Source organism: Corythoichthys intestinalis, chromosome 14, assembly GCF_030265065.1.
Source record: "Corythoichthys intestinalis isolate RoL2023-P3 chromosome 14, ASM3026506v1, whole genome shotgun sequence".
Taxonomy (NCBI): Eukaryota; Metazoa; Chordata; class Actinopteri; order Syngnathiformes; family Syngnathidae; genus Corythoichthys; species Corythoichthys intestinalis.
This window is the reverse complement of record NC_080408.1, coordinates 7,093,391-7,109,104: the sequence shown is the minus strand read 5'-3', so window position 1 is coordinate 7,109,104 and position 15,714 is coordinate 7,093,391. Positions and strand designations below refer to the sequence as shown.

The 15,714-nt window shown below is 40.1% G+C and overlaps 1 protein-coding gene across 3 annotated transcripts in view; it reads left to right on the top strand.

Moving 5' to 3' along the window:
• Positions 1–3,066: 3,066 nt before the first annotated feature.
• chrng (cholinergic receptor, nicotinic, gamma) overlaps positions 3,067–15,714 on the top strand; it is a 34,330-nt gene continuing 21,682 nt past the window's right edge. The window contains exons 1-5 of one of the 3 annotated variants that reach the window (XM_057858147.1): positions 3,067–3,142; positions 6,071–6,207; positions 8,663–8,707; positions 10,596–10,720; positions 10,793–10,948. In XM_057858147.1, the coding sequence (XP_057714130.1) occupies positions 3,085–3,142; positions 6,071–6,207; positions 8,663–8,707; positions 10,596–10,720; positions 10,793–10,948 (521 nt within the window). In that variant the 5' untranslated portion in view covers positions 3,067–3,084. Of the gene's footprint in view, positions 3,143–6,070; positions 6,208–7,102; positions 7,173–7,568; positions 8,009–8,564; positions 8,708–10,595; positions 10,721–10,792; positions 10,949–15,714 lie in introns of those variants that run through there. The other 2 variants (XM_057858148.1, XM_057858149.1) reach the window with 2 other exon arrangements.

Genomic DNA, 15,714 nt, shown 5'->3' with positions numbered 1-15,714 from the left:
CTCCCGATTCAATTCCAATCATTCCCGATAATTTTTCCCGATCATATACATTTTGGCAATGCATTAAGAAAAAAATGAATACAACTCGGACGAATATATACATTCAACATACAGTACTTAAGTACTGTATTTGTTTATTATGACAATAAATCCTCAAGATGGCATTTACATTATTAACATTCTTTCTGTGAGAGGGATCCACGGATAGAAAGACTTGTAATTCTTAAAGGATAAATGTGACTTTGTATATTGTGACTAAATATTGCCATCTAGTGTATTTGTTGAGCTTTCAGTAAATGATACTGTAGTCATTTAACTGTTCTGCCCAAATGCATGATGGGAAGTGCAACCATGACTGTGCATCGTGGCACCAATTGATATATCTTCTCTGCGTTGGGAAATAACATGGGGTGTAAAGAAAAAGATCAACTACCACCTTTCTTCCCCACATTGCTTTCCCACGATATTTCTAATTGTTGAGAGAGGGATTTTAAGGCTTTAGACAATCAAAAAAAGGCTCCAAAGACTGCCAAAATTCACTCTATTCATTTTACTCTGCCTTTTATCTGTATATATAGGCAAACTGGCGCCATAATACACTGAATGCGACAATGCGTAAGTGGGTCGTGCAGCGTATGTGTTAATTGCGTTAAATATGTTAACGTGATTAATTAGAAAAAAATAACCGCCGTAAAGGCGATAAATTTCATAGCCCTACTTTAAGCCAAAACTAAAGACTCTGGATGAGTGTAAGACATTTTGTCTGTAACGTTAAATACAGTTAGAAAACGATATAATTAAAAAATATATATATATTAAAAAAAGGCATGTCCGATATTTTTTTGGCGTTTCCGATAGTTTGAAAATGACGTGATCGGACCCGATCGATCGGCACATCTTTAACTGAAACCCCTCTTGATGTTTTCGTTGTTATACAATTTGTAAAATTGGTTTAACTAGTAGGTCGCCATTGTTGTTGACGTCGCAGGGCGATGACGTCACATGGTTACACTGCCGGGCTTCCACAATATGACTCCAGCGGCATAAACATATCACCTGTTCAAACCTTTTAATTTGAACCCGAGAGGAACATTAATGAGCATGATAGCACTGTCGATATGTCACAAAACGAGCAGCAAAAGCAAAATGAACAGGAAAGACGGGATAAGACGAGTAGGAAAAAAAACAGTGCTTTGACGAAATGTGCTACACCAGTGAAACGTGCTACATGAGGCGAATTTGACATCCAAAGTACCACCGTGCACATAGGCAGATCTACTATTCAGGCGAAGTAGGCAATCGTCCTAGGCCCCCAACCAGTAGGGGGCCCCCAACCAGCTGCCCTTGCCCCAACAAGCAAGGGCTTGGGCCACCGGAGACAGCAGCACCCCCAACTATAGACCCTACTCCCATGACGTCACAACCACGCCCCCGCGCCATATTGTCCGTCAACTCATCACTGTTGATGCATTACCGCTACGTAAATTCCTCCTATTATGGCGTGTTTTTCTGCTCGTTAACATCAATAATCAAAATTGTGAAGGCGTGTGTGGCGGTCGGTTGCAATAACAGAGAAGATAGACGGAGAGACTTGAAGTTCTACCGGATTCCGAGAGACCCGGAGAGGAGGTGCAGAGCGATGCTGGGGGTGGCGCATGTGACCTTGGGTAACATACATTTTTGTCATACTACAAAAAAAGTGTAATTGCACATCCACTCAGTGGGTGGCAGTGCCCCTCTCATTTTTAACGTGTGCGGTAGTATTTTTTAATAAAACAAGAGCACACAGCAAAAAGCTCTGAAGATATGAAAAGCTGAGACAAGAAAATATGACAAAGCATATGTAGCATTTAGCTTCTGGCTTTGACTTTTAATACAGTGGGAGACGAGGGAAGACCAGACTGTTTACTTTCGCAGCGGACAGCAGGAATTATTTTTTTCAGCGAGTGCCAAATATTGCCAACAATCCTCCCGCTTTGTTAGTGTTACATCAGTAAACCAGCGAGCACTGTCAGCCTCAAATAAGGTGGCATACCAAGCTGCTCAGTGCAAAATAACCACACCATAGCAAAGGAGCTGATACTGCCTGCAACAAAAATAAAAACTGTCCTTCTGTCCAATGACACTGTCCTTTAGTTGTATTAATTTTTGTTTTTTCGGACTAATTGTTCGACATATTGTCCTAATGAGTTAATGTTGTTAATCAATATGAATCTTATTATTATTTATTGATTTTATTGAATTTTATCTTTCAGCATCAAACGGTCAAAAAATGTATCTTGAGTGTATTTTTAGAGAATGGATGTTTTTTTTTTTTACACTTTATTGTAAGTCGATCTATATTACGTTTTTCTTTAATAATAAAAAGAACACAATTTTATGCAGAGTTGTACTTATAATAATAAGAATTTTATATGCAAATGATACTACAGTATATTTACAGTGGTGGCAGAGAGTTGGGGGGCGCGGAACATTTACGTCTTCCTGGGGGAGGCGTAACAGAAAATAATTGAGAAGCACTGGATTAGACGATTAATCGTAAAACTAGTCGGCTGACTAATCAGAAGAAAATTTGTCGTTTAGGACAGCCGTGATGTAACAGAACATATTTCCTCCACGCCCTTCTCACCTTTTTAACCCCTGAACCATGAAGAAAGCCCCTGTGCCTTAGGCCCCAAAATTGCCAAGTCCGCCACTGACCATTACCCAGACTCCCAGATTTATCAATTTATGGTCGTAAAATGCTTATTATTTTTCTTCTTCTGCACTTTCTTTCTCTTTTTGGGCGGGGTTACTGAAGGCCCTGATTTGGCTGCTGTGCTAAATTTGTCAGTCACATATTTTATTCTCTTTATGAAGATGCCAGACATGCAAAAGGCTGTGTGAGTGAGTGTGTGTGTGTTGTTGTGACAGCTGGCTATGCAGTACTGGAATGACATTCTAGCTGTGCTGGGAAACACAGACACAATCGTACACACACACACAAACACACATAAAGGCAAAATGCCAGCAGCTCCATTAAGTAGTGTGCAGGTGTGTCTACCATCAGTTTTGTCAGACAGCGCAACACAAAAGCAGACACGGATGGATTCTCTGCTCTCTGTGCCATTCCTCATGAAGATCGTTTTGATTTCTGCATCAGGTATGGGCAGGTTTGCTGTAACTCTTCTTTTGTACTTTTGCACAACATCCAACGGTAGATGTTCAATATTCAATCTTCAGAGGAAGGTAAAAGTAGCTCTTATCTCGAGTTTGCAGTGTATATTTTACAAGTTACCACATGTGTGTACTGTATATTTCTCTAATGAATATAAGAATTCATGAATACTTGGGTTCCAACATCATAACTGTGTATTAGTTTGATTAAGAAAGCTAGATTTAGATTTAGATTTTTTTTTTGGTAATTTAATGGATCTCACTCCATAATATTATGACTGTAGCTAATAGAGTACTTTGTACATTTGGTTGTTAGTTTTTGAAACACAATACCCAAGACTGGAACCTAAAGTACAGTGGGGCAAATAAGTATTTAGTCAAGCACTAATTGTGCAAGTTCTCCCACTTGAAAATATTATAGAGGCCTGCAATTGTCAACATGGTTAAACCTCAACCATGAGAGACAGAATGTGGAAAAAAATTGAATCAAATGAAAAAAGAATGTGGAGGACTTGCACAATTAGTGGTTGACTAAATACTTATTTGCCCCACTGTAAATGATGGAAGTGCAAAGAATGAGATCCCATTCCATATGAAATCTGAGTCAAATAATATTGCTTGGAAAGTATAATTATAGGAGGTAAATCTGTTGCCTTTCCTTTTTAAAGTCTTAGAAAAAGTTGTTGTTTTTTTCAGTTACAAATGTTCTTAGAGACCAACTCCATCTGTCAAGTTTCAATCAGACTTCAGAGCCTGACACAGCACTGAGTCAGCAATGTTAGAACTTTGAACAACTGCCACCCTAAAAGATAGGCTTGCCACTCCAATTGCCATCCCAGTTGGCACAGATGAAAACTTAACTTTGATATTTACTGCCGTCACTAAAGTAGTGGTGTCATGGAGCATCCTTATACAGTGATGCCTCGTTTTTCATGGTTAATGGGGAGCAGCCTGCCCCCCTCAACTCACCCCATGAATATTTTTCTAGATCCACTGCTGATTACAAGTGCACATTGAAATAGCCCTTTCTGTGGATACCGGAAACCTAGCCGTGCTTGTTTTGCTAGACCTCACAACGGAATTCCTTAAAAAGTTTTTGGTGTGACGCATTGCATTTTTTCCCCCCCTTAATTTTATTGAATAGTACTTTCCTGTGTGTTATTTATCATATACAATTTATTTGTTTAGTTGTAAAGCACTTTGAGGACCTCTCAGGTTTTTGTAAAGAGTTATTTAAAATATAACTGATAGAATTTGATTGACTTGAGTCTTGACTCGACTCTCTCGATAACAAGACTTCAGCTGTTGGTTTATACTCACATTCATTCCACAATCCATCTTCTGAAAACTCCTCTGCCATTCTAGAAAAGACACCATCGTGTATCAGTTACAGTGCTGGCCAAAGTATTGGCAAAAATGTAAATCACTATCATGTTACACCAAACTCCAAAAATGGGCCGCACAAAAGTATTGGCACCCTCAGCCTAAACCTTAGTAGCACAACCTTTAGACAAAATAACTGCGAACAACCACTTCCGGTATCCATCAATGAGCTTCTGACAATGCTCTGCTGTTATTTTAGACCATTCTTCTTTGGCCAACTGCTCCAGGTCTCTGAGATTAGAAAGGTGCCTTCTTCAAAGTACCATTTTCAGATCTCTCCCTTCTATGGGATTCAGGTCTGAACTCATTGATGGCCACTTTAGAAGTCTCCAGTGCTTTTTCTCAAACCATTTTCTCGTACTTTTGACGTGTGTTTGGGTCATTGTTCTGCTGGAAGACCCATGACCTCTGAGGGAGACCAAGCTTTCTCACACTGGGCCCGACATTATGCTGCAAATTTTGTTTGTAGTCTTTAGACTTCATAATGCCATGCACACGGTCAAGCAGTCCAGTGCCAGAGGCAGCAAAGCAAACACAAAACATCAGGTAACCTCCGCCATGTTTGACTGTGGGGACCGTGTTGTTTTCATTGAAAGCCTCGTTTTTATTCCCTGTAAATTCTATGTGAATGCCTTTCCCCAAAAACCTCTACTTTTGTCTCATCTGACCAGAGAACATTTTTCTAAAACGTTTTCAGCTTTGTCAGGTAAGTTTTGGCAAACTCCAGCCTGGCTTTTTAATGTCTCTGGGTCAGAAGTGGGGTCTTCTTGGGTATCCACCATAAAGTCCCTTTTCATTCAGACGCCGACGGATAGTACGGGTTGACACTTTTGTACCTTCGGACTGCAAGACAGCTTGAACTTGTTTTGATGGTTGTTGAGGTTCTTTATCCACCATCCGCACAATCTTTCGTTGAAATCTCAATTTTTCTTTTCCGACCACATCTAGGGAGGTTAGCCACAGTGCCATGGGCTTTAGACTTATTGATGACATTGTGCACGGTAGACACGGGAACATTCAGGTCTTTGAAGATGACTTGTAGCCTTGAGATTGCCCATGCTTCCTCACAATTTTGCTTCTCAAGTCCTCAGACAGTTCTTTGGTGTTCTTTCTTTTCTTCATTCTTAATATGGTGCACACAAGGAAAGAAGACAGAGGCTGAGTCAACTTTAATCCATTTTAACTGGCTGCAAGTGTGATTTAATCATTGCCACCACAGGTAAGTTACAGGCGCTGTTAATTACACAAATTAGAGAAGCATCACATGATTTTTCAAAAGTTGCCAATACTTTTGTCCGGCCCATATTTGGAGTTTAGTGTAAAAAGATGATGATTTAAATTTTTTCCATTCTCTTTTGTGTTTTTTCATTGCAAGCAAAATAAATGAAGATATTACTACCAAAGCATTTGTAATTGCAATTATTTTCTGGGAGAAATTGAGGATTATCTGACAGAATTGCAGGGGTACCCATACTTTTGGCCAGCACTGTGAGTTCTATTTTCTGAGTCTACTGTATGTGTTTGTATGCAGCATCTGCCCTCAACCTTGAAGGGGAACTTTTCAAGGACTTAATGGAAGGATACAACAAGAACGTGCGGCCCGTGGAGAATTTTGGGGATGTCACACAGGTCGATATCAAGATGACTCTTACGAACCTCATCTCCCTGGTGAGAAAAAAATGTTATAATAGGATCCTATGGTGGCTAAGAGGTGTCAGGCGAACTGTGAAATCCAAACGCTTTGCAAAAAAAAAAAAAAACCACAAATGCAAATAAAGGTAGTCCCCGGGTTACAAACAAGTTCCATTCCTTCACTGGTGACGTAACCCGAATTTCCACGCAAGTCAGAATTAACCCTTTGAAAATTCAAAATAACTGTCCAAAAATATCATATTTTGTTTGTATAATGCTTCCATACAGGAGCACTCAAACATCTGATATGGATAAAGGATAGCTGCGCTCTGGTTTGGCCCACATAAGGCTGTAAGTTGCTTCAACTAATATTTGTGTATGCATATGTAATTAAGTTTACAGCTACAGTTTGTGGAGCTACGTGTGGGCGATTTGCTATGCGAATTGTAAATACGTTAGCATACTGTGAAAGAACATATTTTATTCATGTGTAACCGATGTGTAAAATGGTTGAAAGTAATTTTCACCAAAGTTCGTTTTTTTCTAAATTGCTTTTTTCAAAAAATAGTAATTAGCTTCTTAACATTTAAGAGAATTGTTATAGGGAGTACTATTATTTATTTTCATTTAATTTATCTACATGACCTTTGACTTCATCTTGATGTCACTTCCTCCTGTGTTCGCGCTCTTTTCAGTTGTTAACGAGACTGCACTGCAGAGAGGCAGGTATGTGAAGTTGCTGTTTTGTTTGTGTGTTGTGCTATGTACAAAAACGCTAAATATGAAGGTTAAGTTGCATTTCAATGTAGCATAGCTTGTTCATAGAGTATATGTGTTTCATAGAACTTGGGTACAGCAAGTGTAATGCTCTTTTAAGACACTTAAGCCGAAGAAGCTGGAGTTAATACTCAAGGTCCCGCCACATTCTTTTTCCTTTGAAGGTGCGCATGAGGGCTTCAGCCAGAGAGGTCGCTATATTCATTTTTATTTTTTTCTATCAGGTATGTGTGCTCCCTTGTCTTTATTTTGTATTATTTGTATTTTTACTATTGTAATTGTTCAAATGTTCATGTTCCCAAAAATCTAAAATAATTGTTGACAGTCAGGAAGGGGGAAAATTTGTGTTTCTTGTAAATTGTATTTGTTTTGAAGCTGTGCGCAGTAAAATGTATCGTTCAGTTGTTAACGAGACTGCAGAGAGGCAGGTGCCCATGAGGGCTTCAGCCAGAGAGGTCGCTGTATTCATTTTTATTTTTTCTATCAGATGGCTGTGTGTCAATAAACTCCTTCTGGGTGGCAACGAAGCGACCTCCTCCTGTCATCATTTGAAAAGACAACACAACACAGAAGTTTTATCTAGTCAGGGGTCAGGCCGAGACCGGCTACACATGCTTATTAAACACAATTATTAGCTGCTGTGAAGCTATGTGCTTGCATGTGAGACTCTAGTTTCTGTGGACTCTTATCTAATCTTCACTCCCTTTCGTCCCAGCTAAGTTTCCGAGGTCGTACCTTATAATGTTTTTCTGTGGAAAATTCCAAGTTGAGCTGTAATAAGTTTCACCCACAGTAAGCATCCAGTTTTGAGAAACAATACCAAATAAGGAGAAGTAGTTAGAGCTGACTCACTCTGAACTAGCCAATTATCACGCACTACATACCCACTGTTATGACATGTTTCTGACCATGTGACTTTGTGAATAAAAAGGCTGCGCGTGCTTTGAAAGGTGGGAAGACTTTTGTGAGGCCTAGCTTCGCATCTGCCGAAACCCCGTGTGCATGTTAAACCATGAGACTCGGGTGGTTTCTGACTGCAAATGGTTTTATCCCCAATGAGGTGGGAGGTTTTTCTCCTTGTGACTGTCATTTGAATAGAATACTGTGGGTGTTTTTATTCCCGACACATACGTAGCATTTAAGTTAGAGGACCTTTGTGAGGCAAATTAGGCTAATTTAATCTACTAAATTTACATCAGACTAGATGGACGTTTGAACACCGATTGTTTTGTGTCGAGTGTTTTATTGTTAAAATGTGTGTCTCACGCACTGGTTCGAATGCACTATACTCGATTTGACGCAGTACAACAATGGAAAGCAACTTCAGAACAGGCGTGTGGCAACGATGAACCAAATGTATTTTCCTTTAATTAATTATTTATATACGTACATATATTTTATATTTTTGGGGCCGAATTTTCAGTCACATCTCTTAACCCTTTACAGTCGTGTTACTGGCAATTGTGATTAATGTTGTGGCAATTGGGGATTGTGTTGTGGCTATTTGCAATCGTGCTTCGGCCAGTTTGCAATTGTGCTTTTTTCTTTTGTGAAGCGTTTGGAATTGGCGTTTGTGTTGTGGCAATTTGCATTTGTGCTTTGTTCGTCTTGCAAAGTGTTTGGACTGCAGTTCGCATGACACCTACCAGCTACCATAGGATCCTGATCTGCCGAGGCAGATTTTACAAGAATGACGAGGAACGTCTCTTCTCAGAATGAAAAGGAGGAGGCCCTGACGACTAGCGTTTGGATCGAAATGGTAATCTGCTTCACATTACTTTGAAAAGTACCCTGAGCTATGACTGAGCTTATTTGTGAATTTATAGAGCTATCACTCTCAAAAGATGGCAGAAGCTGTTTGATGCGACTCCTGGTTGAAGTTTACTGTAAAATTAAACCTAAAATGCTTTGCTATCTAAATGCTGACAAATACAGTGGGGCAAATAAGTATTTAGTCAACCACCAATTGTGCAAGTTCTCCTACTTGAAAAGATTAGAGAGGCCTGTAATTGTCAACATGGGTAAACCTCAACCATGCGACACAGAATGTGGGGAAAAAAACCATAAAATCACAGTTTGATTTTGAAAGAATTTATTTCCAAATTAGAGTGGAAAATAAGTATTTGGTCACCTACAATCAAGCAAGATTTCTGGCTGTCAAAGAGGTCTAACGAGGACTAACGAGGCTCCGCTCATTACCTGTATTAATGGCACCTGTTTTAACTCATTATCGGTATAAAAGACACCTGTCCACAAACTCAGTCAGTCCCACTCCAGACTCCACTATGGCCAAGACCAAAGAGCTGTCGAAGGACACCAGAGACAAAATTGTAGACCTGCACCAGGCTGGGAAGACTGAATCTGCAATAGGTAATACACCTGGTGTAAAGAAATCAACTGTGGGAGCAATTATTAGAAAATGGAAGACATACAAGACCACTGATAATCTCCCTCGATCTGGGGCTCCATGCAAGATCTCACCCCGTGGCGTCAAAATGATAACAAGAATGGTGAGCAAAAATCCCAGAACAACACGGGGGGGGGGGGGCTAGTGAATGACCTACAGAGAGCTGGGGCCACACTAACAAAGGCTACTATCAGTAACACAATGCGCCGCCAGGGACTCAGATCCTGCACTGCCAGACATGTCCACCTGCTGAAGAAAGTACACGTCCAGACCCGTTTGTGGTTCGCTAGAGAGCATTTGGATGATCCAGAAGAGGACTGGGAGAATGCGTTATGGTCAGATGAAACCAAAATAGAACTTTTTGGTAGAAACACAGGTTCTTGTGTTTGGAGGAGAAAGAATAGTCAATTGCATCCGAAGAACACCATACCTACTGTGAAGCATAGAGGTGGAAACATCATGCTTTGGGGCTGTTTTTCTGCAAAGGGACCAGGGTGACTGATCTGTGTAAAGGAAAGAATGAATGGGGCCATGTATTGTGAGATTTTGAGTGAAAATCTCCTTCCATCAGCAAGGGCTTTGAAGATGAGACGTGGCTGGGTCTTTCAGCATGATAATGATCCCAAACACAAGCATTTCAAGGTCCTGGGGTGGCCTAGCCAGTCTCCAGATCTCAACCCCATAGAAAATCTGTGGAGGGAGTTGAAAGTCCGTGTTGCGCAACGACAGCCCCAAAACATCACTGCTCTAGAGAAGATCTGCATGGAGGAATGGGCCAAAATACCAGCAACAGTGTGTGAAAAGCTTGTGAAGAGTGACAGAAAACGTTTGGCCTCCGTTATTGCCAACAAAGGGTACATAACAAAGTATTGAGTTGAACTTTTGGTATTGACCAAATTCTTATTTTCCACCATGATTTGCAAATAAATTCTTTAAAAATCAAACTGTGATTTTCTGGGTTTTTTTTTCCACATACTGTCTCTGATAGTTGAGGTTTATCCATGTTGACAATTACAGGCCTCTCTAAGATTTTTAAGTGGGAGAACTTGCACAATTAGTGGTTGACTAAATACTTATTTGCCCCTCTGTAAATAAATTGCCGCGGTATCGGCTCAGTACTCAATATCGACAGATCCTCAAAATGAAGTGATCAGAAGAACACTAGTTTTACGTTACAAGGATGGTCATATCACAAGCCACCACTGGATGAGTCTAAAATTCCACTTGTTTCTGCTTATAGCAATGGTGCGACTACAGACTCAGATGGGACCAACCACCCCGATCGGCTTTGTACAAGAACATCACTTCGCAGCTCCGCGTACCCTCCAAGAACATCTGGCTCCCTGGTGTCGTCTTGGAGAACAAGTCAGATCACTTCAACTGAACGTATGTTGTTCAGGTACTATCCATGTTAAAAATTCCCCAACAAACATGCAGTGTGGACGGACAATTCGAAGTGGCGCTATACAGCAACGCATTGGTGTCACCAAATGGCTGCGTGTACTGGTTGCCTCCTGCTATCTACCGCAGCGCCTGTGCCATCACTATCAACTACTTCCCTTTTGACTGGCAAAATTGCACCATGGTGTTCCGGTGAGTGCAGTTCTGAATGATTGCTAGCATCATACTCGACTTAATACTGCGTTTTTGATAGCAGTGCAACGGTTCGCGGTTCAAAACCGAACCGAACGGTTCGCCCTGTTCGGTTCAATATGCCTTTATGAACCGCGCCTTTTTGGTTTTGCAATTACAGTAATTTATTCTGAACGCTTGTGGAATGAATTGGTCAAACTCTGTGTGCCTGTGTGTGACGTGAAGCGCAGCTGTGGAGAAATTCCCGCCCCATGAGTAAATGTCCAATCGCTGTCAAGCACCTGTGTAATAGGAGCCGAGTAACGCCCTCTCTCGCTTACGACCGAGGTGAAAGTGAAACAAGAAAGAAAACAAAAAAAGTTATGGCGAGCGGAGGAGTCGACAGACCGAATTTTGAGGAAGCACCGGCTTCTTTCAAATCTGCGGTGTGGCAACATTTCGGTTTCCCCGTGAACTACAATGCAGACGGAGAGAAAATATTGAAAAAAACATAAAACAATTTGCAAGCATTGCTCAGCGCTTGTTCCCTATGCTAACGGCAAGACTTCTAACATGACTCAGCAGTCAGCACTTCAGCCGGCATCACCCACAGACATCGTTTTCTCAGAGCAGGACAACCCCGAAGATGACACCAGTGAAAACACACGGGTCTATAGAAGAGGCGTTCCAAAAGCCTTACAATATCAGGTCAGAAAAACACAAGAAAATAACCCACGCAGTGGGGATTTGCATTGCAAAAGACATGCAACCATATTCCGTGGTTGAAGATGCGGGCTTCGTTAATTTAATTGCAACGCTTGACCCGCGTTATATTGTTCCCTCGCGGACATATTTCGCCCACAACATCATCCCCGACATTTAAGAAATGGCACGCAAAGCCATTGAAGTTGATTTCACGAAAGCACATAGTTTCGCCCTGACCGCTGATAGTTGGACGTCCCGTGCTACAGAATGCTACTACCTAACTGTGACGGTCCACTATAATTCATACCTGTCAAGTTGTACGGTCTCGTCGTAATTTGTACACGTGAGCACTGGTTTTTAAATGTGTACGCCGTCCGTTACGTTCAAAATCTGCACGTTTTTCGTGCATTGCGTTTTTGTTTTTTTTCATCCGTTCGGATTTGGTCACCGTTTCTGCAAGGAGCCAATGTTCGTTAATACTTGAATGACACGAGAAAAGTCAGACACGGAGAGGGAAGAGTGTTTGTTGAGACGCTGTAGCAAACGCGATGCTAGGCTAGGTGGCTCCAATTTGCTGACCGTGGCCGACATCATACAATCTACGCCTAGATATCTCATGCATATAGAAGTACAAGCGAAATGACACTCGGTAATGTTAGTAAACAGCCACCATTTTAGAGCAGTATACTTCTCAGAAAGGCTCTGTTGTAGTAAACCTTCCGAGCGAACCTAAGCAACTTTTTATCCAAAATACTCCTAAATCGGCAAAATCTTGACTTGAGTCTATCTATTAAAGGATGAAACAGTTAAACATTTTCACATGTCGAAAGTAGACGGAAGGGAACTAAGGCAAAAACGTGAGCAATTTTTTCAACTTTATCGGTTGGTTCACAACATTAAATTACCTCCAAACATAGCAAAGGTTACTATGTTTTTGGTTGTTTTTTTTTTAATGAAAAAAAAACATGAAAGGTACCACCAGTTACTTTGCCATGTAACTTTTTTACTACTGTGTGTGTATTTCAGTAGTCAGTCACAACACTTGCCAAAGAGCTAACACGCATTTTAAAAGTCTAAAATGTTTCTATTTTAAGTGTTTATTTCATTTTTTAAAAAGCAAAATAAAGAAAGTTTAAAAAAAAAAAAAAAAAAAAAAAAACGCAAACCGAAACCGAACCGAAACCGTGATCCCAAAACCGAGGTTCAAACCGAACCGTGGGCTAACTGAACCGTTGCACCCATAGTTTTTAACATTCTGAAGGGAACTATAACCGCTTCTGGACTGTAGGAAACAGTACTTAGGTCCTATAACTATAGGCTAAATCAGAGGTGGGCAAACTATTCCACAAAGGGCCGCAGTGGGTGCGGGTTTTTGTTCAAACCCATCATGATGACAGCCTTTCACCAATCTGGTTTCTTAAAAGTGCAATCAGTGGATTGCAGTCAGGTGCTTCTTGTTTCTGCTGAAAACTCATTGGTTATACTGTCTGTGGTGAATCAGTTGGAACAAAGACCAGGACCCACTGCGGCCCTCGAGGACCGGTTTGCCCACCTCTGGGCTAAATGAATACACTGCTGGCCCAAAGTATTGGCACCCCTGCAATTCTGTCAGATAATGCTCAATTTTTCCCAGAAAATGATTGAAATTACAAATTCTTTGGTAGTAATATCTTCATAAAAAACACAAAAGAAAATGAAAAAAAAATTTTTTTTAAATCATTATCGTTTTACACTAAACTTCAAAAATAGGTCTGAAAAAAGTATTGGCACCCTCAGCCTAATACATGATAGCACAACCTTTAGACAAAGTAACTGCGAACTAGGGTTGTTCCGATCATGTTTTTTTGCTCCCGATCAGATCCCGATCGTTTTAGTTTGAGTATCTGCCGATCTCGATATTTCCCGATCCGATTGCTTTTTTTTTTTTTGCTCCCGATTCAATTCCAATCATTCCCGATAATTGTTCCCGATCATATACATTTTGGCAATGCATTAAGAAAAAAATGAATAAAACTCGGACGAATAAATACATTCAACATACAGTACATAAGTACTGTATTTGTTTATTATGACAATAAATCCTCAACATGGCATTTACATTGTTAACATTCTTTCTGAGAAGGATCCACGGATAGAAAGACTTGTAATTCTTAAAGGATAAAGGTGACTTTGTATATTGTGACTAAATATTGCCATCTAGTGTATTTGTTGAGCTTTCAGTAAATGATACTGCAGCCATTCAACTTCTGCCCAAATGCATGATGGGAAGTGGAACTATGACTGTGCGTAGGGGCACCAATTGATATATCTTCTCTGCGTTGGGAAAAAAACATAGGGTGTTAAGAAAATGATCAACTACTACCTTTCTTCCCCACATTGCCTCCCACGTCATTTTTATTTGCTGAGAGAGGTATTGTAAGACTTTAGCCACATTAAAAATGGCTCCAAAAGCTGTCAAAATTCTCTCTACTCATTATACGCTGCCTTTTAGCACTATCTAAAGGTAAAACGGCATTTTTATGGATTGAACGCGACAATGCGTGAATATTACCGCCGTTAACGCAATAAATTTGATAGCCCTACTTTAAGCCAAAACTACTCTGGATGAGTGTAAGACATTTTGTCTGTAACGTTAAATACAATTAGAAAATGATTTAATTAAAAAATATATATAATAAAAAAAAGGCATGTCCGATATTTTTTTGCCGATTCCGATACTTTGAAAATGACGTGATCGGACCCGATCGATCGGGACATCTCTACTGCGAACAATCGCTTTTGGCATCCATCAATGAGTTTCTTAAATGCTCTGCTGGAATTTTAGGCAAGGCAAGGCAAATTTATTTATATAGCACAATTCAACACAAGGCAATTCAAAGTGCTTTACATCACATGAAGATCATAAAAATCACATTAAAATCAATAGAACGTAAAAACAAAGACAATCGAAATAGGAAATAAAATTATGCATAAAAATTGCATTTAATCACAAATAAAATAAAAAAAATACAAAATAAAACAAATACTACTACTACTGCTAATAATTGAAATCAGCAATGGAGATAAGAATAGAGAGCAAATATATTGAAATATATAGACAGTTATGGATATGCAGTGCAAAACAAAAGCGTTTCTAGCCCTGATTTAAAGGAGCTAACAGTTTGAGCATACTTCAGACCTTCATGTAATTTGTTCCAGAGGTGAGGAGCATTATAACTAAATGCTGCCTCACCCTGCTTGGTTCTTGTTCTTGGAACATACAGGAGACCGGTTCCAGATGACCTTAGGGGTCTAGATGTTTCATAGGAATCTAACAAATCACACATGTATTTTGGTCCAAGGCCATTAAGTGTTTTGTAGACGAGCAGTAGTATTCTATAGTCTATCCTTTGACTCACTGGAAGCCAGTGTAATGATTTCAAAACCGGTGTAATGTGGTCCAGTTTCCTTGTATTTGTGAGGACTCTAGCTGCAGCATTCTGTACTAGCTGCAGCTTCCTGACTGATTTTTTATCAAGACCTGTAAATACACTGTATACCGTTGCAATAGTCCAATCTGCTGCAAATGAATGCATGCATAAGTTTTTCCATGTCTTGTTGAGTCAGAAGCCCCTAATTCTGGCTATATTTTTTAGGTGGTAATAAGCAGATTTAGTGACAGACTTTAGATGGCTATCAAATTTTAGGTCTGAGTAAATAATTACGCCAAGGTTTCTGACTTGATTTGTAGCTGTAAGTGACATTGTGCTAAGGTGCCTGCTTATCTTTGACCTTTCCTTTTTTGGCCCAAAAATGATCACTTCTGTCTTCTTCACATTTAACTGGAGAAAATTATGGCACAGCCATTCATTGATTTGATGAATGAATTTACTCAGGGAGACTAAGGGACTATAATCATGTGGGGACACAGAAATGTAGAGCTGTGTGTCATCTGCATAGGTGTGATAGCAGATGTCATACTGTTCCATAATCTGAGCTAGGGGAAGCATATAGATGTTAAATAAGAGTGGTCCAAGAATTGACCCTTGAGGGACTCCACACGTGAATTTGGTTCGTTCTGACTGATGGTTTCCGATTGACAC